The 27,639-nt window shown below is 36.3% G+C and overlaps 3 protein-coding genes across 3 annotated transcripts in view; 2 read left to right on the forward strand and 1 right to left on the reverse strand.

The window, feature by feature from the left end:
* Nucleotides 1-1,962: 1,962 nt before the first annotated feature.
* Nucleotides 1,963-3,883, forward strand: LOC132558703 (uncharacterized). The gene is made up of 2 exons (XM_060223298.1): nucleotides 1,963-2,043; nucleotides 3,236-3,883. Exons 1-2 carry the CDS (start codon nucleotides 1,963-1,965, stop codon nucleotides 3,881-3,883), a joined length of 729 nt encoding a protein of 242 aa, XP_060079281.1.
* A 2,852-nt stretch (nucleotides 3,884-6,735) lies between these two features.
* Nucleotides 6,736-8,945, forward strand: LOC132558702 (innexin unc-9-like). Its single transcript, XM_060223297.1, has 2 exons — nucleotides 6,736-6,767; nucleotides 7,562-8,945. Exons 1-2 carry the CDS (start codon nucleotides 6,736-6,738, stop codon nucleotides 8,943-8,945), a joined length of 1,416 nt encoding a protein of 471 aa, XP_060079280.1.
* Nucleotides 8,946-12,592: 3,647 nt separating this feature from the next.
* Nucleotides 12,593-27,639, reverse strand: part of LOC132558705 (uncharacterized) — a 39,474-nt gene continuing 24,427 nt past the window's right edge. Inside the window, exons 8-12 of the mRNA XM_060223300.1 lie at nucleotides 20,351-20,554; nucleotides 19,453-19,635; nucleotides 14,379-14,432; nucleotides 13,708-13,884; nucleotides 12,593-12,846 (exon numbers count right to left, since the gene is read on the reverse strand). Of these exons, the coding sequence (XP_060079283.1) occupies nucleotides 12,593-12,846; nucleotides 13,708-13,884; nucleotides 14,379-14,432; nucleotides 19,453-19,635; nucleotides 20,351-20,554 (872 nt within the window). The remainder of the gene's footprint in view (nucleotides 12,847-13,707; nucleotides 13,885-14,378; nucleotides 14,433-19,452; nucleotides 19,636-20,350; nucleotides 20,555-27,639) is intronic.

The following is a 27,639-nucleotide window of genomic DNA, read 5'->3' on the forward strand; positions in this document are numbered from 1 at the left end:
CAAAGCTGCAAAGAATCCTGTAATTTCAATATTTTTCTCTTTTAAACTTTATGTAAAATTCGGATAACAATGTAATTCAAATTCCGGCTTGTTTAATTTACGTGCTGTATATGTAATATGGTATCAATCTCCTTTCTATCCTGGTATACCCGATACACTAAGGTAATACTATAAAGTTGAAAGGTGAACATTTATTTCAGTGATCATGTAAAGATTATGTATGTATTCTGCATGCATGTTGATTTCGTTATCAGTGCAGCGATGTTGTTTTAAATCCTGAGTCATTTTCGTGCCCAACTCTACTTCTTGAACACATAGTACACACATAGCTACATGAATGTAGTATCCTATGTTAATTAAGCTGTGGACTTTATTTTAGTATAAATTATATAACTATGGATATATATGAATTGTATAAAGAGCTGATTATCAAAGGATTGTTATTCCTGTACAGATTTTCTGTACATTGTCAGATTACGGAGTCGGATAGAAACGAATCGTTAATATCTTCGGCTTTCACAACCGGTTTGGTATGCTCATAACGCTCGAATTTGGTGTGGAATTTCAGTATAAGTCAGACATATTAATAGTGATTATTTCAAAATATTTTATTAATACAAAAACAAATTGCATTAATAGGATCGGACAGCAGGCATAAGCCTATATAAGTCCTCTCCGAAGACAACACAGATGGTCAGACAGTTATAGAATAGAATAAACATGTATACAGACATCAGTCTTTAGCACACTTTCATACAAAGTATATACACCATACATACATACATACATGCATACATACATACATACATACGCTAATCTCTGGAATCGAACTACCAATAAATCATGTCTTTAATCCGTGATTTATTTAGGAGATTTCAATGTGAATTTACCACACAATCATCATTATCACTTATCTAATATAATGAATACTTACAACGTCACGCAGGTAGTGAACAAATGTACATACTGAACAGAGTGCCTTATGATCAGATCACACGTCCGTTGGAGAATCCTTCCTGGATGTCTGGCATTTTATTTATCACTTCTGTTCCATCAAAAACCGTTACTCGTATAATATGGGTGCACATGTATGCTTATTAAGGAGACGTTTTACGGTCGTCATAGCGATCTCATTGAGAAATGTTTGTTTGTGTGATATGAAACTTGATGAGTTTGGTACTCGCTAGTTTGCTGTTTGTTCCGTTGTTGTTTAACCCTGTTCTCATTTCAGAACATTACTCACTTTGGTTGACAAGGTTTACATGGCCGGTATCTCCGATAAAGCAGACTACGCTTACTCTTCTGGAATACCTGGTCTTATTATCCTTTATTTTATTATTGGTCGCTGTGTGAATCGTTCTTTTCCTCATAGTTTATTGAATTTGATTTTGCATTATGATTTATGATTTATAATCATGTTCACATGTTGGTTCTTCTTCTTAAGGTTCGGGAGGGGAGTAGGATTCGCTGTACATGAAACAGATTACGGGGTTTGGGGTACGGAGTTCAATGTGCTGAAGCGTCTAACCGAAACAGTTGTATAATGTGTTTTTCAATTGATTTTGAAAATAATCATGGAACCATTCACTTGGTCCAATCTTAGTATTATCCTCAGTATTTCGTTTATATTATAGCTTGATGAATGTATGTTTGTTTGTTTTTTCCCCTCGCCTTGACCTTACTGCACATACCTCTTTTGAGCTGTTACTTTTTAAATGACGCTATACATGTAGACACAGATGCAAAAAGGTCTATCTATTGATTCTTAAACAATGTCGATGACGTCATAATATAACCCAAGCAATGACGTCACAAAGGACAAAGCAAATCACGTTGCTTGCTACTTGGAAACTTTCGGAACACGACAACATGGCTGGAAAACCTACCGATGTTAAACCATGTTTGTTTTAGATATTCCTGGGGAAGTTCCTGTGGGACACCACGCGGTAGAACCGGAGAATTATGACGGAAGTCATCCTTCCATCGCTTAATATCCCTGGACCAAGCTCTCTACATCCACAAATTTCAGCTAGACACAAAGCGGTAAGCTTTAGGCGGGATTGCAATAACAGCAGAAATATCTCCTTTTTTCTTTCCCATGTGAGATGACAAGAGGACAGTGACGTTTGTCTGTTCGAAAATATAATGTATATTTATTGTTTATAGAAAGTCTTTGTTCATAACAGAATTATGTGATATTTCTTTTTTTTAGACCCAAGTGCAATTGAAAACAAATTGATATTGATATATACTAAATATTTAACTACCAATAGCATCTTATTGAAAAACACACCAAATACAATTTAGATTTCAAACGAAATCAAGATTTATTGTACAGCGAGTTACATAGGTAATTTCGGAGACAAATTTTAAAAGCATATTGCCATCGTCGGTAACCAACAGTCCTGTCGTTCACGAACAGTATGGACAATGTGTGTGAGCGTCAGGACCCTGGGTAACCGACGATGTATGTGAGCGCCAGGGCCCTGGTTGACCGACGATATGTGTGAGAGTTAGGACCCTAGGGTACCGACGATGTATATGAGCGCAAGGACCCTGGGTTACCGACAATGTGTGTGAGCGTCAGGACCCTGGGTGACCGACGACGTATGTGAGCGCCAGGGCCCTGGTTGACCGACGATATGTGTGAGAGTTAGGACCCTAGGGTACCGACGATGTGTGTGAGCGTCAGGACCCTGGGTGACCGACGATGTGTGTGAGCGTCAGGACCCTGGGTGACCGACGATGTGAGTGAGCGTCAGGACCCTGGGTGACCGACAATGTGTGTGAGCGTCAGGACCCTGGTGACCGACGATGTGTATAAGCGTCAGGACTGAGGGTTATCGACAATGTGTGTGAGCGTCAGGACCCTTCGTTACCAACAATGTGTGTGAGCGTCAGGACCCTGGGTTACTGACGACGTGTGTGAGCGTCAGGGCCCTGTGTGACCGACGATGTATTTGAGCGCCAGTACCCTTGGTTACCGACGATCTGTGTGAGAGTCAGGATCCTAGGTCACAATACTTTTACATGTAAATACCAGGCAAATATCAGAAGATATTCAAATTAACACCTTATAACAAATGCATATTTTAAATTCCGCTCACTTTGCAATGAAATCTACATCAATTTATAAAACCCAAACTCAAAATTTACCCCGCATATTAAGTTAATTTGTGGTCAGTATAAATTTATGGCGATATTGTCTTAGTTTATGTTTTTATCTTTCTTTCAGACTGATAAAATATCACATCCTTTCGCCTCCTCGTGTGCGCAGGCATTTCGAGACCGACTTCCGCCGGTTGCTGCACGAAATAAATCCGCAGCTAAACTTCGTCTTCAGCCAGGATATAGTCCCAATTACTGGTCTTACGGAACTTCTTACTTGGTTACGCTTCTGTTTAATGGACGACTACCAAAATCTTTTCTTAAAGAGGTATGTCATAGTCACAATAAAAAGGAAAAAGAAGATTTGTCAGCAGTTGGCCAAGAATACACGCCCAGGCATAAACGAAAGAAAGAACTATGGGAGCCCAAAGACTACAAAAAACTCCAGGAGGATGCACGTAGAACCGAACAAAAAGTTATGCTAGCTCGTTGGCGTCAGCGGACACGACACGATTCTATATCTGCTAAAATTCATGAAACCAAAGAAAGAGAGGAGAATGTTCTCTTGGCTAAAGAAGAGATCATGGAAAGAGGAAAACGTGCCTTTCTAAATAAACTAAAATCTAGAACATCCAAGGCTACCAAAAAGGAGCCGGAATGTAAGGTGTCGGAACAGTCGTGCAATACAGAAGATGGTTTTGTGATTGTCAAAAGCGAGGACTGTGTTCCAGATAGCGCCGAGTCCCTGCCTGACGATTCTAAATCGTCAGAGTAATTATCACTCCAACTAATTAAGTCAGAACGGATAAGTGTCTAAGATTTGAAAGAATTGTTCAAAATGTCAAATTTATATGATACTGGATTATATCAAAAGATAACATTCAGTTCAGGTCAGACATATACAAAAATGATTAACAAATCTGTTTTCCAATCATAATTAAAATTCATCTGAAATGTCTAAATTTTATTAATTCCTTTTTTAAGTTTATTTCCCTCTATTTTCCTGCCAACTCTCTAGTAACCTCTAATTAACCAATTGCTTACCCAAGACACTAAAGTTAGCTAACCTTTTCTCCCAAGGAGTCACCAGTAAGCTAGCCTTCATCTAAGGGATCTTTGGTTAACTTGACGTTTTCCAGTAAACTTATGATAAATTAGCTAGCTGTTTTCCCACTGACATCAGGTATCCGTCTCCCTGGGATCCACTTGTTAGCCAGTCGTCTCTCATGGAACCTGTGGTGAGAAAGTCATCAATTAGTAGGAACGTCTAATTAGCTAGCCGTCTCCATAGAAACCTCTGGGTAGTTATTAGGCTCCATAGGACGGAACTTTTTTCCACTTAGCCTTTCGTCTGCTACAAAAACCTCTGGTTTCCAATTCGCACTTACATTGTCTTTGGTTCCTTTGTAATCTTATTTTGCATCTCAGCTTTTTATGTTTGTCTCCTCACACAGCTTCTGTTTAAGTGAGCTCCAGTTATGATGTCACACTACTTCCGGACAGTGACACGCCTGTCTATCTGCAGTCAATAGGGTAGGGAACCGTTGTCACGTGATCTTAGTTGTTGTTCTAACGTGTAATTCTAAACAAAACGTGAGTAGTACATGTACATGGTGACTGATTAGTGCCATTTTCGCTTTTCCGCAGTTCAAAACAAATAAAGCGAAATTTAAACTATGGCGCTTTTCGCATTTTCGTCCGCACTTTTTCGTTTTTCCGTGCTGTAAGAAATACGCGAAAAGCGAAAATGACATTAATCAGCCACCATACATGTAGAGTAATATAAAGCGAGTTGTATTGTGAGGTGAACCATGGATTTTAGCTAAGTTGTTGGAGTTATTCCCCTTAGGTCGAATGTTTAGAACATATTTCACGCTCTCTACTTGAGCGGTCGTATAATTTCTTCATACGTGTTTTGAAATTGACTTTTTTAAGAAACCTGGATTTTTTTTATTGCTATAATATAACTTCTACTAGCAAATACTGATTCATGTATCAAAATTGATCAATTTGTGAATCTATTTTAAGATTTCATTATTTTTTTTAAAGTGCACTTTCAATTGAGACGAAGGTGATTTACGATTTCTCGATCAACAAAACAAAAAAAACCCAAAACATTATCCAGCATCAACAATAACGATAGCCACCCCCCTCCCACACCATTTATAACTGTAAATCCCTCCCATTTCATTCAGTTCTGGTAACTTACAAAATGGACGGTGGACAATTCCCATTCGTCTCTCATACGCACGAACGAAGGAAGGACAATTCGATATATGGACGAACTATTTACTGGATATGTTTTCAGAATATATACGTGTGTGAGTAATATAATTTCGTGCTGACAGTCAGACACCTAGCAAGTCAAATCCGAGATAAACTTTGTGCTGCAATGTTGTATAGAAAGACCTCCCAAATCGGCTTTTTGTCTTTGAGTAAATTTCAACGTCAACTTTAAAGACTATTTCGTTCCAGCTTGCAGAACTTGTCCATCGCTGATCGATATCACGTGAATTGACGAAATAATCGATATATTGATCACTGCCATTTAAATAATATTCAAAACAATCTCTACCATTAGTGCTCCTATCATGACAGTTAAATCTTATCCGTATGTCAGCGAACGTAACCGAATACTTTGCACCTAAAGTCCATTTAAAATTTAACGAGATTGACGGCAAAGTATATCACAAAGACACAAACGAATTATAGTCATCTTAACAACATGGAAGATGATTTTATTTCAGAAATTCACATGTTCCCATTCCTATGGTCATTATTGACAACAGATGAGGTACATATGGACTTGTATTAACCCGCACAGTGCAATAAACCGACACTAATTTCAGTAACAGCTTGTGATAAATCGTCATTGACCGTACGTTGTTGCGCTTTTTATTATGTTTTAGAATTACATACGAGCATAACACACACTTTGCAGAGACTGCTTGTCTACTTTTGGTTGTCATGAACTTAATAAGTCATAAATCATAACATTGGATAAGCTACTTGTACATGATAAACTGAAAAGAATCTAAAATCTATTCTATGTTGAAAACATCGATTCCGATTGAACTTCGAAACTCCAATTTCAAAACGACTTTACGGGTTCCAAATTTACAAAAGTTAGCATCATTTTCTCCGAATGCTTACTGAATAAACAGGCACATGTTAGAATTTGACGATTTTATTTTGAAATTGACTTTTTTCGTAAATAATTTAAGCACAAATTTTTTTTAATGTATGATAAGTTAGGCTAATAAAGCTAACTAAACCCACAGTTCGGCAGATCGAGTACACCCCGATCATGGAATTCGACCTCTAAAATCGGCTATAAGGTCTTCTAGTTGGAACACAATTGCCTACACGTCGTTTTAAACGGTTCTATATATAACTATTGTTAAAAAGTCTGTTTGTTTGTTCAACAGACTGTATAGACACTTACTCTGGGTAAGGAAAGAGGTTTAAAAAATCCGACAAAAAGCGGCCTACAGTGTATATACCTGGGTATATACAGGTATGGCGCTGTGTCGATACAGGTAGATTGCTACCTGTACAGGTAATATGTCACAGAAACCGACATTATTGGAAGTCATTTTTCAAAAAGTAACGTAGAAAAAAGTCAAGATGCCGATTCCGAAACTTGGAGCTGTCACTTTGTAAGTATACAGTAAATATTTGTATTGTGAAACGTACATATGTAGTCCAAAGAAAGACCATGTACAACATACAATTTGTGTGTCCAACAATTGTTTACAACGTGTCCATACGTTAGTAAGACTGGTAGATTTACTACATCTAAAGTCACTCCGTTATCAAATACGTCAAATAGATTTTAATATACAAAATTTTATAATATATTGATAGGAAAAATGATATGAATTACGTAAACACTATAAGTACACGTATTCCTCATTCTCTTAATCTGAGAGGTGACGAGTTCAAGTAGTTTAAATTCATAATTCATGTGATTTTGGTTGTGTCCTTAGGTAAGTAAGTTCGGAATACTTGAATCAATCGTAGTGCTGGTTCTGACATTTTCTGAAAGGTTGGAGTAGAGGTTGGGGTTGGCGTGGAGGGGATGGGAGAGTGGGTGGGGGTGGGGATGGGGGAGGATGGTAGATGGGAGGAAGAAAAATTGATTTTAACTAAGAGGTATGACAAGAGGCCTCCAAATTTATGAATTAACCATGACTGATTACTGAAAGAATGAACGTTTGTGTGGCCTGTAGGAAATATTACATATCTGTTTAATATTGACAGTTTTTCTTTGTAATTGAAATTATGACCAATTTTAATCATATTTCATTTATTTCTAAATCCTTATAAATGAACGTTTATAGTGGAAAAGGCCTTTGTAATTTGGCAATATCATTTGTACCCAGTCCGGGCCGTATTTCCTTCATTTCTTCAATAAAAAAATGTAAATCAAAACTTCATTTTTATTTTACAGCTTCGACAAGTTTCTCGGTTTTATGTTCATTCGTAAAACGGGGAGAGTTGACGAGAATTTCATCGACCGAACCAACAGATATTATACTGTGATTTTCCTGTGCTTTTATAACCTGTACCTAATGACGGATGACTATATCGGGGACCCTATTTACTGCTGGTGTCCGGAAGAATTCACGGAACAAGAAGTCAAATACGTTCACAGCCTTTGTTACGTAGCGAACACATACTACATCCCGTTCAATCGACAAATTCCGTCAAACTTCGAGCTTCGTCGTGAAGAGTCGACAGAAGTCGTGTATTATCAATGGGTTCCGGTAATTTTGTTTTTAATGGCTTTTCTGTTTTTCCTCCCTCGCCTCGTTTGGAAATTACTGATGCTTAAAGCTGGGATGGAATTAAAGAAAATGTGTCTAGCTGCCAAAGGAACAATTGATGTTTCTCCAGAACAACGTGAAAAGGGGCTAACTCTCATAGCTAAATATATTGATATATTTTGTGCCAACATCAGTCGCTTCCGGGGCGGGCCGTGTACCTCTGTGAGGGAACGTGTTAGCAAACATATTGTTCTCGGATGTGGCCGACATTACGGGAATTATTTCATCTCGTGTAAAATTTTAATCCGGTTTTTATATTTTTGTACAAGTTTCGGACTCCTTTTTTTCCTGAACGAATTTTTAGGAAACAAATTCTATATCTATGGTTACGAAGTGATAAATGCGTTTCTAAGAGGGGACGACTGGACAATGACCACTAGATTTCCACGACAAACTTTGTGTGATTTCGATCTCCGACAACTCAACAATGTTCATAGGTGGACTCTGCAATGTGTCCTTCCAATGAATTTGTTCCACGAGAAGTTTTTCATTTTCCTGTGGTTTTGGTACACAATGCTTTCCGTTTTGAATATATTAAACATTTGTGCAACGCTGTCTGTTGCTGTTTTCCCATTCCAGCGCAACAGTTTCATAAAGAAATATCTTCAAATGGCAGGAATCTACGAAAAAGACCATCTCCAGAAAACGCGAATAAATCTATTTATACATGGGCATTTAAAACAAGATGGCGTCTACATTTTGAAACAGATTTCTGACAACGCAAACACTGTAATTGTTCAGGACATCATCGAGAAGATGTGGAAATTATTTCTCGTTCGTTATGATCGCGCTGGACCCGTAGACGACGAGAAAGATGCACGTGGCAATAGTTTACCCGTGAGAGATGAAACGGTCGATGACGTCATCACAGCGACAACGCCGTTGTTAGAGAGAAATGGGATCCTGAAACATATTCAGGATGACGAGGTAACGATTACGAACAACAATTTGGACAGTCACGTGTCGTTTGATGATCCAAAAGAGACATTTACCGAGTCAGAAGTGTAACAGCTCGGTGACAGCTGCAACTTTGCAGTCAATGTGGTTAATTAGATTACCGGAAGTGACGGTTAAACAATAATTCAGGATTTTATAATGTTACAGCATTTTGTAATCTTATTAAAGAAGACAGAGTTTATGTATCAATTTACGAAGAGTACGGGAAAATGTGTTTGACATTTTCTATGATCCATTGTGGACCCCAATTGGGTAGTAATGTGTCGATGGATATTTCGATCTCTACTAACAACTGTCTCAAATAAGGTCCATCTTATCTTAGGGAGTAAGTAGGGAATTGTAGGAATTCCATGGTTTTTTTTTTTTTTTTTGTATTTCAACCGCAAATATTATTTGTACTGTTGGGACCTGTAATGTTCGCATACTCAGTCGATCTATCAACATCAACACAATTATGTACGTAGACTGGGATAATATCATTTGAATATGTGATTTTTAGAAGTACGCATAATGTTTGTGTTTATACTGCCTTTGTCTCCGACAGGTCATATTGAATGAAACTAGACGATTGAATTTACACGACTGATATCAATAATGACTTCACGTTGTAGACGTGATGTACAATGTACGCTCAAGCTTGTGTACTAATTCCTTTAACTGTGACAGAGAAAGTTTATACCACATTTACCTAACGTAAATTTGAAATGAAAGTGCTGAACAGAGTTTCTTCAATTATTCGCCCGTATATGGGGACAAATCGTTTAGAATGTAAGATTGAAACAGAATCAATCTTATAAATATGATGTTTTAATTTTGTCTTCATATTTTCTATCTGTGATGAAGTTCTATTTGTGACATGTTTTTATACTGTATGTATAGAATTTATGATGCCTTTTGTCTGTGATATGTCATTTCATACAACATGTCAAATTTCGTTATCTCAATAACTTTAATACCTTATAATAACTCGAAGTCTCTGCTCAACTTGATATATGTATTATACCTTAATCTTCCCTCATTATCTTAGTAATGCTAAACTCGAATACATGGACTATTCGAAAGTTTTTCATTCTGCTTTCGACTTCGAGATAACGAAGTTTGACTGAATGACATTATCTTTCAGTATTACATCGGTGAATACCTGTAATCCTGAATTCCTGGCCATTTATTTATCTATATTTTTATAATAGAATAACACAGACCGTGTCTGATTTTATCATGAAGTTATTGTTACGATTCCCGGTATTGCTGACCTAACGATGATAAACCAGCAGATTGACGTGAGAGCTTGTTATTGAATTGTATTTTCTTTTATTGTATTGATATCTTATTGATGTTCATTTGGCTGGTAATTCCATGTTGTTTTAACCTCTCGAGTTCTCCTAGGCTATATCCACTTCAAATGAATATATACACTGACCTATAACACGTGCTTTCAAAAGACTGTCATCAACTTCCCACGAAACAACTTCACAAACTATTTGTTAAAAAGTGTAATATTTTATTTTGAGTCATACACCATATCAGACATAGTACATCTTGTGTAAAATATCAGACATAGTACATCTTGTGTAAAATATCAGACATAGTACATCTTGTGTAAAATATCAGACATAGTACATCTTGTGTAAAATATCAGACATAGTACATCTTGTGTAAAATATCAGACATAGTACATCTTGTGTAAAATAAAACTAAATAAAAATTAAGACATCTTAAACGAAATTCCGCGATTGTTAATTTTGTTTGATCAGAAATGATTTACACGAAATGAATTGTTATATTGTTAGCCGTGCAGGTATTTGCCATCTTTGTCGGCTGAAGTATATATACAATGACTGCATTTCCGTACTGTATAGACCGTAGACATGAGGATAAAACTCACCTCTCGTCTACTGGGCATTGACTGTAAAACTCGTAACCTACAAACATGGAACTCCATCAAACCAGAAACATTGTATAATCACTTCACCATAAAGTAAATATATTATATCTATCATAAAATATTCACCACATATAATGTTAACGAAAGAATGACCACCAAACCAGAGCCTTCCTAATCAAACAGAACATTGGATTTAAGAATTGGAATTACCTCCCTTGAACTGCAAAGGTTCTATGTCTCCTAGCCAGGCTTGTTTACTCACCGACGAACATCACGACAGTGACGCGCGAACATCTAAATACCCGGTTTAGGCACACGTTGTTGCAACTTATCAAAGCGTTCTCCCTATGTACATTTTAAATGATATTACAATACTGACAATACAAATATACAAGTATTCTTACAACTTGTCATTAAAATCTCTTGCTGGATTTACTATAGTTTTACACAGATCTAAAACTGTTTATATTAAGGTCCACGGAAAGTTACGAATCGCCAAACAAAAGAATTGTATATCTAATGCAATGGTCCAATTATTTAGATTTTGAACTAAAAAAAACGTCTTTCGTTTGAGAAACGTAACGTTGACATTAAATAAAATAGTGAGACATTCTCACAAGGATGACCACAATTACTAGATGCATTTTCAATTAGGTTAACTCTCATAATGTCATAATTAAGGAAACTGCACTGGTGTCGGAGCTTTGTATGCAATATATTATGCTTACGATTTCCAATTTTATAGTAAATTGGTGGATTTGACTGAATATTTGGTGTTAAAAAGGGTTTAAATGAATTAATAGAGGGTCTTGGATCGAACCGAATTTCTTGAGTTATTCCAACAGTAAAGAGTGAAAAATAGCAAAAAAAAAAAAAAAAAAAAACAGTCTGAAAGGAGGACTCATATAGTTATTATTGTTACGTAATTCGTAACGATTATTTTCGCCAGATAAACGTGGCAACAGATGTTTGGAAAATCCAGGGGGTAATTTATTGTACATCTTATACATTAATTGAAGTTTCCCCATTTCTCTGCGGTTAGATAAGGTTTCGAGGTTTCTAGGCCTAGTACAACATGTCTCTTTATAATTATATGGTATACTTGAATAAATATGTGCAGGTATTTATGACATAAATGCTGTAAGCTTGCCTTGCATATACATGTTTTATCATTACATAAACGTAGTTAGCTTGTCATGACTATAAATTCGAGGGCTGGTTGATAAGTTGTGAGCCTTGTATTAAGGATATCCTTTTTCAGCACTACTATGGAAAGATAATGCAATATGTCTGCCAAAAATAAAACAAACAGATACGAGGCAAACAACTTGTTGATCAGCCCTCGTATGTATAGGTGTTGATGATTATGTAATACCTCAGGCAATAAACACGGTGCTACAGGGTCTAAAGGGTTTTCCGTGACAAAAAATGTTTGATTCTTAAATTCGAGATTACATTATAATTCTTATTGTACAGTTGTCGTACAGTTCTCTTACATTCATTATAGATATTGCTGATCTAGCCCCAGTTGCTCGAAGGTTAGGAAGAGTTATTCAACGGTAAATGAAATATGCTGCCACAGAAAACACATTAGTGTTAAAGGCAAATTAACACTCAAAATATATTAACATGACATATCTCAACAAATCTACAGCTGTAGAATGATAAAGAATCTTCTCAATTTCGCTTTATTCATGTTCGGAAATTTTCGCTATCCACTGATTTTTTCCCTTTTTAAGCGGTCTTTTAACAACCAAGCCTTACGTTTAATATACAAGACATTCGGGTACAGACAGAGTTTGTTATATGGAGCTCAATGCCTGATGTCTGAGGCGATCCGGGGTATATCGGGAACGATAATGAGTAGTATGACACACACTAGTACAGCCACACCTAAAGCTCCGAGACCTTTAGCACTAGCACGGTCTTCATAAACACTGATTTTCTTCCGAATGGCTAGCGAGGTTTTTGACGGTTCTACGGTGAGAGCATCTTTAAGTTCCTGGAGAAGCTGGGTAAGTGTTGCCTCCGGGACTGTGCTGTTGTCGGAACACGGACAGAGACAATCTGAAATCAAACAGACGGAGGACCTCTAAAATAAATATGTTGGACACAATTAAATTGATACATTAATAGAATTAAAGACAGCAGCGTCAAATGATGAATTAACTTCATCACTAAACCGTTTCGTTCATCTAGGATTCGTCAAGCAACCGTTTCGTCCCTCTAAAATTCGTCAATCAACCGTTTCGTCCCTCTAGGACTCGTCTATGATGCAGAGAGCCTAAATTGTTGCAGCGAATTTGGCGAAAAGTAAAAAAAACTGAATGAGAAGGTGTATTAAACCCAAATTTAATTAAAGTCGATGATTTTGAATATTTATTGATTTAAAAAGAACATCAAGTTTAAGTGTATACATGTATTTTGAACCATGAATCGAATGAATCAAGCGTGACAGCAGGTTACAGCAAGTAATATTTAAAGGGTGTTATGGTTTAAGTGATTCCATATAAGAAAAGCACAAGTAACTTCCAAAATGTCAGCAAAATCTGAACTCCAACTTAAAATAAATGAAAGGAGAGCAAAATGAAAGAGAAAATCTGAACATGGCGATTCTTGTAAATACACCAAGACATTGATACCAGTTGTTCCTCTATATATACTGTATTATCTTTGATAAAGGGAAACAACCCCAGGAATCCTTAACATGAAACTATATCAAAATTTTCTTACATTGTGACGTTCGCTTTTAAATGGAAGGAGGGAAGATAGGGTTTTCAGCGGTAGACGGACACGGGATGGGAGATTGGTGGATGGGACAGGGGATTATTTTCAAAGACGGACAGAAGATTGATGTAAAGGGAAAATAGAGGTCGTAAAAGGTGTAAACAGTAGAGAGTTCATCACGCGCTGGCCGGTTAAACTCACATTCACAGACAGGTGCCATTCCGCTCCATGTTCCGTCCGATTTACATGTTCTAGTCAGATTTCCATCAATGTGGGGGTAGTAGGGCAAACAGGTATACGTCACTGTATCTCCTGTATCTGAAATAGTCATCTCCGCAAAGGGCACTTCCAGTCCATTTCGAGTACAGGCTGTTGTTGGTGATAAAAGGAACATTAATGTCTGCTGAGATCTCAACCATTATAGCGGATTTATAAAAAAAAAATAAATAAATAAAACAAAAATAAATTGTTTATCAGAGAAATTATGAACTGGACCTTTTCTGTATTTCATCCTAGAAAATAATGGATAATATAAGACTCTAAATCAACCATCTGTACAACGTACTATACAAAAATACATCCCCTTCTGTATATACCATAGAGAGCAGAACTTATCACATGTAAGATAATAAGATATTGAATATATTTGTAAGATGGAGGGAAAAAAATAACCCGGATGTACTGATTGTTTCGTTTACCTGTTGCAACTGTTGTTTGTGGGTTACTCGCTGTTGTTGATACATCAGTCGTTGTTTCTACAGATCCAGCGGTTGTTTCTACTGATACAGCGGTTGTTTCTACAGATCCAGCGGTTGTTTCTAAGGCTGGAGTCGTCGTTTCTAAGGTTAGAGTGGTTGTTTCTAAGGTTGGAGTCGTTGTTTCTAAGACTGGAGTCGTTGTTTCTGCTATCGTGGTTGTCGTTACAACTGAAAAATATAATGAGAAAAGATCGAACAGTTAAAACGGTTCTGTCTTCTCATTTATTTTATGATTTTATCACTATTCTTTAGCTGCGAGATTTTAAACATTTTTAACCTGTGAAATAAAAGGTTTTACAAAACAAGTATTGAATGAAAATAACAAGTTTTGATATTTCCCCTCGTTTTTGACCAATCAGATAACAGTATTTGCAGTTTATATATATAATTTATTCCATAGCACTGATAAATATCAAAGTTTCCATCCTGCTCTTTAACAGCTTTTCATTAAAAAAAACAAAGACTATTCTCCATATCAACCCGAATATAACAGATTTATTACCTATATGTCAACAGCGAACATCACCAGCAAAACCGATTGTTCACCAGTCATTCCATCGTTATGTAACCTGGTCTTGAAGAGTTATCTTTCCTTAAATGCTTTTATATCTGCCTCCAGCAACGTTTTGATAATTTTTGTGGAACGCAACATCGTGTTTACACAGTTTATTTATGAACACATTGACATTTTTACTATAATTTCACATGACTTTATAAACACTCATTAAATGTTTGCGACTGCTTTCTCTCTTTGAAAACAAAAAGTAAACAAGTCATTCATCAAGTATCATATATTATTGAAATATATGCGAATAATTATGAATGGCTGAAAACGGCAAACAATACAGTTATCGATCTTTTGGACTGTAGCTTGGTAAAGATCGATCTAATTGATCTATAATACAATACTGCATTAGACAAAGCCATTACATCAACACCAAGTCAACGTAACGCTGTCGTTTATGTCAGATATTATAAATTTTTCATCCATCAAAGTTTTGTTTTTTATATATATATAATTTAGGGTCTAAACTTCCTCACTCGGGTTGTAGAGCAAGTGTATAACAGTGAATTACAGGAACAACATTCTCACTCGGGTTGTAGAGCAAGTGTATAACAGTGAATTACGGGAACAACATTCTCTCTTAGGTTGTAGAGCAAGTGTATAACAGTGAATTACGGGAACAACATTCTCTCTTAGGTTGTAGAGCAAGTGTATAACAGTGAATTACGGGAACAACATTCTCTCTTAGGTTGTAGAGCAAGTGTATAACAGTGAATTACGGGAACAACATTCTCTCTTAGGTTGTAGAGCAAGTGTATAACAGTGAATTACGGGAACAACAAGGTTGTAGAGCAAGTGTATAACAGTGAATTACGGGAACAACATTCTCTCTTAGGTTGTAGAGCAAGTGTATATCAGTGAATTACGGGAACAACATTCTCTCTTAGGTTGTAGAGCAAGTGTATAACAGTGAATTACGGGAACAACATTCTCTCTCTCTTAGGTTGTAGAGCAAGTGTATAACAGTGAATTACGGGAACAACATTCTCTCTTAGGTTGTAGAGCAAGTGTATAACAGTGAATTACGGGAACAACATTCTCTCTTAGGTTGTAGAGCAAGTGTATAACAGTGAATTACGGGAACAACATTCTCTCTTAGGTTGTAGAGCAAGTGTATAACAGTGAATTACGGGAACAACATTCTCTCTTAGGTTGTAGAGCAAGTGTATAACAGTGAATTACAGGAACAACATTCTCACTCGGGTTGTAGAGCAAGTGTATAACAGTGAATTACGGGAACAAACAATCTCTCTGAGGTTGTAGAGCAAGTGTATAACAGTGAATTACGGGAACAACATTCTCTCTTAGGTTGTAGAGCAAGTGTATTAACAGTAGAGCAAGTGAATTACGGGAACAACATTCTCTCTTAGGTTGTAGAGCAAGTGTATAACAGTGAATTACGGGAACAACATTCTCTCTTAGGTTGTAGAGCAAGTGTATAACAGTGAATTACGGGAACAACATTCTCTCTTAGGTTGTAGAGCAAGTGTATAACAGTGAATTATTCTCTCTTAGGTTGTAGAGCAAGTGGAACAACATTCTCTCTTAGGTTGTAGAGCAAGTGTATAACAGTGAATTACGGGAACAACATTCTCTCTTAGGTTGTAGAGCAAGTGTATAACAGTGAATTACGGGAACAACATTCTCTCTTAGGTTGTAGAGCAAGTGTATAACAGTGAATTACGGGAACAACATTCTCTCTTAGGTTGTAGAGCAAGTGTATAACAGTGAATTACGGGAACAACATTCTCTCTTAGGTTGTAGAGCAAGTGTATAACAGTGAATTACGGGAACAACATTCTCTCTTAGGTTGTAGAGCAAGTGTATAACAGTGAATTACGGGAACAACATTCTCTCTTAGGTTGTAGAGCAAGTGTATAACAGTGAATTACGGGAACAACATTCTCTCTTAGGTTGTAGAGCAAGTGTATAACAGTGAATTACGGGAACAAATTCTCTTAGGTTGTAGAGCAAGTGTATCTCTCTTAGGTTGTAGAGCAAGTGTATAACAGTGAATTACGGGAACAACATTCTCTCTTAGGTTGTAGAGCAAGTGTATAACAGTGAATTACGGGAACAACATTCTCTCTTAGGTTGTAGAGCAAGTGTATAACAGTGAATTACGGGAACAACATTCTCTCTTAGGTTGTAGAGCAAGTGTATAACAGTGAATTACGGGAACAACATTAACAGTGAATTACGGGAACAACATTATTTCTCTTAGGTTGTAGAGCAAGTGTATAACAGTGAATTACGGGAACAACATTCTCTCTTAGGTTGTAGAGCAAGTGTATAACAGTGAATTACGGGAACAACATTCTCTCTTAGGTTGTAGAGCAAGTGTATAACAGTGAGTTAGGGGAACAACATTCTCTCTTAGGTTGTAGAGCAAGTGTATAACAGTGGATTACAGGAACAACATTCTCACTCGGGTTGTAGAGCAAGTGTAAAACAGTGAGTTAGGGGAACAACATTCTCACTCGGGTTGTAGAGCAAGTGTATAACAGTGAATTACGGGAACAACATTCTCTCTTAGGTTGTAGAGCAAGTGTATAACAGTGAATTACGGGAACAACATTCTCTCTTAGGTTGTAGAGCAAGTGTATAACAGTGAATTACGGGAACAACATTCTCTCTTAGGTTGTAGAGCAAGTGTATAACAGTGAATTACGGGAACAACATTCTCTCTTAGGTTGTAGAGCAAGTGTATAACAGTGAATTACGGGAACAACATTCTCTCTTAGGTTGTAGAGCAAGTGTATAACAGTGAATTACGGGAACAACATTCTCTCTTAGGTTGTAGAGCAAGTGTATAACAGTGAATTACGGGAACAACATTCTCTCTTAGGTTGTAGAGCAAGTGTATAACAGTGAATTACGGGAACAACATTCTCTCTTAGGTTGTAGAGCAAGTGTATAACAGTGAATTACGGGAACAACATTCTCTCTTAGGTTGTAGAGCAAGTGTATAACAGTGAATTACGGGAACAACATTCTCTCTTAGGTTGTAGAGCAAGTGTATAACAGTGAATTACGGGAACAACATTCTCTCTTAGGTTGTAGAGCAAGTGTATAACAGTGAATTACGGGAACAACATTCTCACTCGGGTTGTAGAGCAAGTGTATAACAGTGAATTACGGGAACAACATTCTCTCTTAGGTTGTAGAGCAAGTGTATAACAGTGAATTACGGGAACAACATTCTCTCTTAGGTTGTAGAGCAAGTGTATAACAGTGAATTACAGGAACAACATTCTCTCTTAGGTTGTAGAGCAAGTGTATAACAGTGAATTACGGGAACAACATTCTCTCTTAGGTTGTAGAGCAAGTGTATAACAGTGAATTACGGGAACAACATTCTCTCTTAGGTTGTAGAGCAAAGTGTATAACAGTGAATTACTGGAACAACATTCTCTCTTAGGTTGTAGAGCACACATTCTCTCTTAGGTTGTAGAGCAAGTGTATAACAGTGAATTACGGGAACAACATTCTCTCTAGGTTGTAGAGCAAGTGTATAACAGTGAAACAGTAGAGCAAGTGTAACATTCTCTCTTAGGTTGTAGAGCAAGTGTATAACAGTGAATTACGGGAACAACATTCTCTCTTAGGTTGTAGAGCAAGTGTATAACAGTGAATTACGGGGGGAACAACATTCTCTCTTAGGTTGTAGAGCAAGTGTATAACAGTGAATTAACAGTAGGGAACAACATTCTCTCTTAGGTTGTAGAGCAAGTGTATAACAGTGAATTACGGGAACAACATTCTCTCGGGTTGTAGAGCAAGTGTATAACAGGTTGTAGAGCAAGTGTATAACCTCTCGGGTTGTAGAGCAAGTGTATAACAGTGAATTAGGGGAACAACATTCTCTCTCGGGTTGTAGAGTAGGTGTATAACAGTGGATTAGGGGAACAACATTCTCTCTCGGGTAGTAGAGCAAGTGTATAACAGTGGATTAGGGGAACAACATTCTCTCTCGGGTTGTAGAGCAAGTGTAAAACAGTGAGTTAGGGGAAAAACATTCTCTCTCGGGTTGTAGAGTAGGTGTATAACAGTGAATTAGGGGAACAACATTCTCTCTCGGGTTGTAGAGTAGGTGTATAACAGTGGATTAGGGGGACAACATTCTCTCTCGGGTTGTAGAGTAGGTGTATAATAGTGGATTAGGGGGACAACATTCTCTCTCGGGTTGTAGAGCAAGTGAATACAGTGGATTAGGGGAACAACATTCTCTCTCGGGTTGCAGAGCAAGTGTATGTACAATGGTATACTTTAAAACGATAAGTTATTTAGAAACTGACATATCAAGATGTTAATTTGATTGATAAATTGGTTTGACGTAACGGAAATGATATATGGAACCGTACGATAATTATAAGACAATATCGCCATGCCTTCGAAAATTGATTCAAACTCAATATCGACGAAACAAAAGGAAAATATTAACAAAAGAAAGATTTACATAGCGAATCCTTGGTCAAATGACGGATACTAAAACCATGTGTTCCAAAACAGTAAGCGTCTTCTGCTTCATCAACCGCCCTGTCATGTAAATTGAAGTAAGAAATGTTTTGATATGAAAACCTGATTTCAATAGAAACCAGTTACAATGATTTGGTAACATACATTGACAAAGAGGTGCAGAACCGCTCCACGTTCCATCCGATAAACAGACACGTGACAAGTTTCCTCCAATCAGCTCGTAGCCAGGGTCGCACCCATACGTCACAACGTCATCGAGATGACTCACCACCGGTAAATGAACTTGTGCGTTCGGGGAACTCAAGTTGTTGGCGTCACACAGTATAACTACAATAGCAAGTTTTTAAGACAAATGAAACCAGCTGACGGTTTTAACACATTTACTTCAGCTATAATCTACATGTACTGATAAAACAAAAACGTTGAGAGAAATACGCTTTTGTAACGTACATGTAATTACACATATAAGTAGATATCAACACAACACTGTCTAAAAACATATCAACATTTCATATAAGTCATTGAAATAAAAAAAATCTTTGATTCTCTTCAAGTACATGACATAACATATTGGAGACGATTACGTTATACTATGCCTAACACACAAATTGCTATACATTGAAAAGCATACAGAATCATGCTATCAGAAGCGTCTCCACTAAAGATCTATATCCTGTTTGACTTATATCTAGGTCACTGAACGCTAAAACGTCAGACAACTACCTATGTTACAGTATCAGTGAGATCATTGACACGAATAATAAAAAAATGAATACTGTACTGATTTGAAATAATCTCTTTTCTGGTCAGCAGGAACATTAATGATAAAGAATTCTTTATAAGATTCTAAATAAAGTTATTTTTAGGTTTCGCTCTTTTCGGCCGAGAATATATAACATCACAATAAATCAATTAACCAATCAAAAACGAGATAAGAAACAGAAGTCCGTGTAATAATTGCTAAAATAAAATACTATATTGTTTCTGATTTGTTTAACAGTGCAAATGAAACATTGAAAATAACCAAATTGATGGTACTCACGTTTACAGCTGATGGTGGCGTTATTTAGAGAGTTCCAATCTCCGTATCGATCACAAGTAGCAGACGTGTTACCTCCGTCGTACATGTATCCATATTGACACCCAAACGTTATGTTGGCGTTGTAAACCACGTCATGTACGACAACGTCGGTGTTAGACGCCGCTTCAAAGTCACTCAGACGATCGATTGGGCAGGTGACGTTTTCTATATAAGGATCGAATAAAAGACACAATATATGTTGTATAATATATTGAACTGTAATATATAGACATTTCGTCCTTCTAGTACTCGTCAGTGATTACCTTATATGGGAAACTGAGGGATAATTACGAACATCAAAAGCTGTCGATAAAAATGTTAAGACATACAAAGAGAGATGAAAAAACTGAATTCATGAATCTAATATCAATAACATATATTGTTCATCCTCTCCTATTTAACAAATCTTTCCGAAGGAAGGCACATATAAAGTAAGAAATTTACACCGTTCTAAATTTCCGATTGTGAAGTTGATGTCTCACATCCCTACCAAACAGCACCAGAATGCAACAGTCTTTAAAACTTTTGAAACTTTTAAATCAAAACAATCTAAATCCTATTCCAGATTTTATTTAGCTAGAAAGAAAATATTGATTATCTTACACAAGAGATTTCAGCGTTCGTGAAATGAATGTGAAAATGCCGTACATGTTTTAAACATTACGTAAACTTTTAATTTACAATAAATCTCGATTTTGCAACATATCTCGCAATGTTTCGCTTTATGATTTTCCGAATCTAATTTGTAGTAGAGGATTTTAAGTCATCTGTAGAGAATACTCTTTCTCTATTGTTTACTCTTCATCTGTATTCCACACCCGTCCTGCTATTTATAGATACGAATATCTTTCACTTTGCTGTCATGTATTTTGTTCAAAAGAAAACATGTTGTTTCTCAACCACATGCACGAGACAGTCAGCAACATGGCGGTCAGCTGTTCTGTAGACGACAACCACAAGTACCCTGTAAATTGCTATACTTTTCATTCTACGTAATAACGACTTCGAAATAAGATAAAATACAGTCCCTGGAGATATAACATGTCCCTGTCATTGATTAATATGACGTAGCAGTCTATATTTCATTGCTAAAGCGGGAGTATTCGTCTTCGTAAATAACCCTGGTAACCAACAATTATCTAATTGTTGTCAGAGAGCCGCTGATTGGCTGACACAGTGTATTGCCTAGATGTCTGGATCGCGGGACACTGCACGCTGTGGACGAAGCGTGTACACGCCGGTGACGACAGGGCGTCGACGACATTCTGTTATAAACGGTAGCCCTGTTTCTAGCCAGAGCAGATCTAATTGTAGCAGAGGTAAATAAATACAAGTTGCTTTGATGGAAAGTACCTTTCAAAGCAGTACTGATTGCACCTTGTGTGCTTAGCAGTCTGTCGCCGCACCTTCAAGAACGCTTTCACCAAGACGTGAACGGACGGGTTTAATGAGGAAATGACTTATAATCTATCAAGATATTTCATTTTTTGTCAAATATCTATTCCAAAACCTTGATGGTTATAATGATATTTAAGGCCAATAATGTGCCTTATGGTTACTGTAGTACCTTCAGGGTAGATAGCACCTTTAATGCTTAGTAGCACCTTAACAGTAGCACCTTGCATAAGAACTTGTCTTGCACCATCACTCTGACTGTGCACAATCGAAATGTTTAGATTTCTGGGGATCAGTCTATTTAACGAGACAATACGGGTAAAAATCTATGGTATATATTTGTAATTTAGGCTTGCTAATGTTATTCTGTTCTCGACTGTCTGACAACTGGGGATAAGAGATTCCCAAAAGTTGTTATTGTGTCCTGAGATGACAACACTTCTGTAAGTTGAGATAAAATGTAACTTACACCTGATTCATGTTGAATTTTTGACAAAAAATATATATATCTAAATTGTTAACTGGACGAATAATATACTGAATTTATACAGGAATGTAGAATCTCGTTGTCTAAAGCTCACCAACAGTTGCTACGAGACCTTTCAATCGAATTGGTAACTATCAGTAAAGAAATAGTATCTGTAAGACAATTTCAAGTTGATTAATGATGAAGTAGATATTTGTTGTCAATATCAAGATAGATTTATCAGTACATGATGAAAAACAGCAGTGCTAAATACATTTTAGAACTTTTCATCAATGTTACTTCACAACTGACCCGTGAAGCTTATAATTAGCATAAGAAAGAGTAACTGCTTCAGCTATAATCTACGAACCGAGTAAAACTGTGAACTATTGCTTGGAGAATATGTACAGCTGCACTCATTGAGTCAGTAACCTTTGTAACCTGACCCAGTATATCTGTTCTCCTTGTTCTAACTCTCGGAAGTATATCTTGACATTTTTGGATATTTTCTACCTCATTGTCTTTTGTCACGATGATGGTACTCCAGTCGCGATGACGTCATACACATAACTATGCCATCTTATTCTGGTTTATTGTGGTAGCCCATGAGTTGTTTCATCTATGTTTTACTTACCACTTACTAACATGTTAAAAACAAAACAAGTCCGCAAACCAACTTACATATCGATATAGAAATCCTCCGAAAATTTTAATGATGAAAATGGAATCCTGACTAGTCATTGATAAGAGAATCGTAATTGATTAAAAATGTTGAAAAAATATTTTAATAAAAGGAGAAAGAAGAGCACGTCCTCGTCACCCTAACAATAACCGTAACCTTGTCCAAGGATAAAGAAGGCATCCCGATCGACGGAAATATGGACAATGACCGATACCGGAATTTTTGTTATTTATCCTCAAAAGAAATTCAATATAGAATCTATGTCTGAAAAGACATCCATGTAGGTTGTGCAGCTTAACTTAATTCCAAATTAATTGTGCTACACCCTGTTTAATGTTTCTATGATAATCAATAATCAATTATTTGACGATAATTAAATGCTGGCGTTCCTTTGATCATTAGATCGATACATAAAAGTCGGACATTTGTACGATGTAATACCCAGTCATTACCGATTTCTCAGCATCTGGTATTATATATCATGGACTTATCTTACACTTTACAATGTACTGTGTCAGCAATGTTTGCCGTATTAAGTTTTGCGGCGGAGCTTTGACCTACATAATAACCTCAGGTGAAGATCTGAGGACCGCGGTTCGACTCCTCCTACCCATGGTGGCTTGTGTTTCTCAGGAAGCTGAGAAACGGACTGGTCTGTGCTGCCATGGTCGTGTCCTAAGGAAGGATACGTCACTTCAGTTTCTTTGTGACAAGTCTCCCGTATGTTGTTCTGTGTGGTTCCCACCCACTAGCTTCAACATTACAAGAAAAATCCGCCTCAAAATGACCTTGGGTTGGGGGTTTGTTAAGGGTTGGTTGGGAGAGGAGGAGGGGTAGGTGGGTGGGGGTGATCGGGTGGTCATAATTAACTAAATAAATAGATACCGAACTGTTTACATTTATCTATTACCTTATATTTTTTCAGACATTTTTTGTCTTTCAAATGAAACATAAGGGACACAACTGTATGGTCTATGTTCTGATAAAAATCAATGCTTCAATGTTCTGGAACCACAGTAATCTGTTAACCTGGCTGCTCCTTATCGTTTAGAGAATCCATACGTGGATATACTTACATCTGTATCAAGTATAGTTATCTTAATATTATATAATGTAAAATAAAATCCACAAAAATAACTTTACCTTATCCTCCAACAAAAGTTTGATTATCAGACAAAATGATAATCACGAGATCCTTATATCTATACAAAAGCATGCTCCGGTAAAATGATAATCACGAGATCCTTATATCTATACAAAAGCATGCTCCGGTAAAATGATAATCACGAGATCCTTATATCTATACAAAAAGCATGATAATCACGATCCTTATATCTATACAAAAGCATGCTCCGGTAAAATGATAAATGATAATCTATACAAAAGCATGCTCCGGTAAAATGATAATCACGAGATCCTTATATCTATACAAAAGCATGCTCCGGTAAAATGATAATCACGAGATCCTTATATCTATACAAAAGCATGCTCCGGTAAAATGATAATCACGAGATCCTTATATCTATACAAAAGCATGCTCCGGTAAAATGATAATCACGAGATCCTTATATCTATACAAAAGCATGCTCTGGTAAAATGATTAGCACAAAAATACTATTTGTATTTCATGAGAAAAATGAACTTAAAAACACGAGCGTAAAGCATTCTTAGACCCTGGCATACACACCGTCTTATGGTCAGACAATTGCCGTTACTCCGACCAAGTCCTCATTGTCTAACTGACTGTCCTTAGACATTCAATCGTTTTCAGTGATATTGATGGCGATAACAGATCGATATTTAGATATGTCTTTATGTATTGATACAGTGGTAAATGTACCTAGTTTTGTTTGCTATCATTGAATGGCTCAGAGATTGGCAAAGTCCAAGCTTTATGTGGTTTTAAATAATGTATATTCTAATAAGTATCTGTTTTAATGGCATTGAAGTCGATTTCAAAGATACAGTATGAAAATTAGACGAATGAATCCATTCTTGATACAATTTACTCTGTTATAGTAGAGTTATCTTACATGCCGGGTGAACTGTATTCATGCTATATTATCTAAATGAGGTATTCTCCTAGAGTCAACATTTAAAGGTCTTTTCCCCAAAAGGTGAATAGACAAAAGACCTATTGTTTTTGTGTTAATAGAAATTCTTTCCAATAAAAAAAGCTCGCCAAGGGGTCAAGTTCACCTAAAAGTAGGGGGAAAAAAAGTTCAATGCAGAATATCAATCCGATCATTTTAGTGTCTACGTTTCTTCTGTGACGTCTTCCTTTGATATTTTACGTCATTTTTTAAAATTCCCATAGTTCCCATAGCTCTCTAAATTCTGACGTTATTTTCAACTTTGTCGAAAAAACAAAATGGCCGCCATGATGCCATATTTGATTTTAACAACCCTATTGTCAATATCCCATTAATGACGTGACTTTTTGAAATAATTGGATATGTTATGTAGAATTGAAATAAATGGCACTTCTCATATAAAGTTTGTTAATATGGATGGCCTTGACGCACATCCTAGGTCACGAGGGTCAATTATATTAATATCATTCGATGATGTTTGTTTTTTTTTTACTTTTTTAGGAGGGAAACAGTTACATGATTTGGTCAACAACCATTTGCAGAGACTTGCTTTTGATTGGAATAAGCAAAACTTTCATAAAAAACCAACTTCCGCGTTTCCTTAGGGGTCAAAGTTCGAAACTTCAATGTAGGGTACCAATGTATACGAAGCTTCTTCTCAAGTTTGGAAGGACCTAGAGACTTGATATCGAAAGTTAATATAATTGCCCATAAATGTTGTTGATATGGATACCCTTGACCCACTTTTAAGATCACAGGGGTCAATTATATAGATATCATTAAAAGATGTTTCCTTACTTTTTAAGAGAAAAACAAGTATGTAATTTGGTCAAGAACCTTCCATGGAGACTTCTTTGTGATTGGTTTAAGCTTAAGCAAAATTTCCACAAAAGAAAAACTTCCGGTTTTCCTTAGGGGTCAAAGTTCAAAACTTCAATGTAGGGTACCAATGTATATGAAACTTCTTCTCTAGTTTGGAAGGACCTAGAGACTTGATATTTAATACATATAAAGCTAATATAATTGTCTATAACTGTTCTTAATATGGATGAATTTGACGTATTTCCAAGATCACAGGGGTCAGCTATGTGAAAGTCATTAAATGACATTATGTGAAGCCTGACGACCTGACGTTTCACACTTATAACATGCTAACATATTGGTCAATCGATTTTGATAATATAATTTTTTTACCACTTTCAAGGTCACAGGCATCAATCATGTAAAAAATTCCTAAGAATTCAATTTAATATTTTTATATGTAAACAATTGTGAAATTTCCTTAAAAACCTCCTGTGGTCCTGTGGACATTTACTATTGATAACAATAAGTAATGTTTTCCAAAAAATCAACTTCTGTTTTTTCCCCCGTACAGTTCAAAATTAACGACATACGGCAGTATTTTGGAAAACAGTACACTCAGTGCTTTGATCTCTTACTATTGATGATTCCCTTTGTACTTTGATTTCATACAGTCTGCCAATGTATTGCAGGCATTGTCTTTAAGTACAGGCCAAAACAGGTGAAATGCTCGTCAAAATTGTCTATGACAATTTCTAGTTTTAACAATAGGATGGTGTTGTTTTAGACTGCCCTTTTCTAACCTTAGTTTTTAGCTGAGATTTACACGTGTTTCTCGCTACCTCTCTTCATATAATTGAAATATTAAACTAAATATATACATTTTATTTGAAAACAAAATGAATAATTAAGTTTGACTTCGTTTAGCACTAAACATATATAAATAAATAAAATAACTAAAATTATTAGCACTACACCCTAACATATTTCTAAACTGATTATAATATGAAGACAAAAGTACCTGTAACAGAATTAATAAGTCCCGTGTTATTAAAGGTTAGTGTGTTATGATAGAGCTTATAGTCTTTATCGTAAAGTGTTTATTTGCTGGGTGTATCGCTCCGTGAACAGCCAGGGACATTTTGGGTCTCCTTGTAGTATCTGGTGGCCACCTCACCGAACAACATATGGTAGACCCGTCGCATTCTTTCCAGTGCCATTACGGTAAATTATCTTGTCCAAGGACCAACTGCAAAATGATCGAGGGTCAGGGTATGAGACAGTATATGATTGACTTCGCTTTGAAACACTTCTTGTTTTGTACAGGATTTGATCTAATGCTGCAAAAAATAGGATTGATTACATAGACATATATGTACGTCATAGCTTTTCGCGTCATATATATTGATATAACGTAATGAAATTTTAGTGTCAAAGTAGTTATCCAATAAAAAACAAACAAAATCATGCAAGTATGGAGAATAAACATTGTTTATATATTAAAGTTGGTTTATTTTTATCGACATGTGAAAAAACAAATTGATCTAATTGATTAAATAACAAGGAAACAACACAAGTTGTACGCCGCCATTGGATAAATTTGCAAATTTACAGTAGTGAAAGTGTCGTATTTATTAAATGCCTGAAGAACTGTAAAACAAGGATGAAAACGCTTGTTTTGTACAGGATTTGATTAATGCTGCAAAAAATAGGATTGAACATAGACCAATGATTGTCAACAAACGTTAATTTTCATCTATCACGGCACAAATTTAGAGTCAACACAAGGTACGATATGATTGTCGTAATTTTC

Source organism: Ylistrum balloti, unplaced genomic scaffold (assembly GCF_031769215.1).
Source record: "Ylistrum balloti isolate Yb309-2 unplaced genomic scaffold, AGI_CSIRO_Ybal_v1 Utg370814, whole genome shotgun sequence".
NCBI classification, from domain to species: Eukaryota; Metazoa; Mollusca; class Bivalvia; order Pectinida; family Pectinidae; genus Ylistrum; species Ylistrum balloti.

Excerpts from the sequence above, each read along its gene's own strand:
- LOC132558703 (XM_060223298.1), top strand. The coding sequence starts at position 1,963 with ATGACGGAAGTCATCCTTCCATCGCTTAATATCCCTGGACCAAGCTCT. Across the intron at positions 2,044-3,235 it reads TTTCAGCTAGACACAAAGCG|ACTGATAAAATATCACATCC; the intron begins GTAAGCTTTAGG and ends TCTTTCTTTCAG.
- LOC132558702 (XM_060223297.1), top strand. The coding sequence starts at position 6,736 with ATGCCGATTCCGAAACTTGGAGCTGTCACTTT. Across the intron at positions 6,768-7,561 it reads AAACTTGGAGCTGTCACTTT|CTTCGACAAGTTTCTCGGTT; the intron begins GTAAGTATACAG and ends TTTATTTTACAG.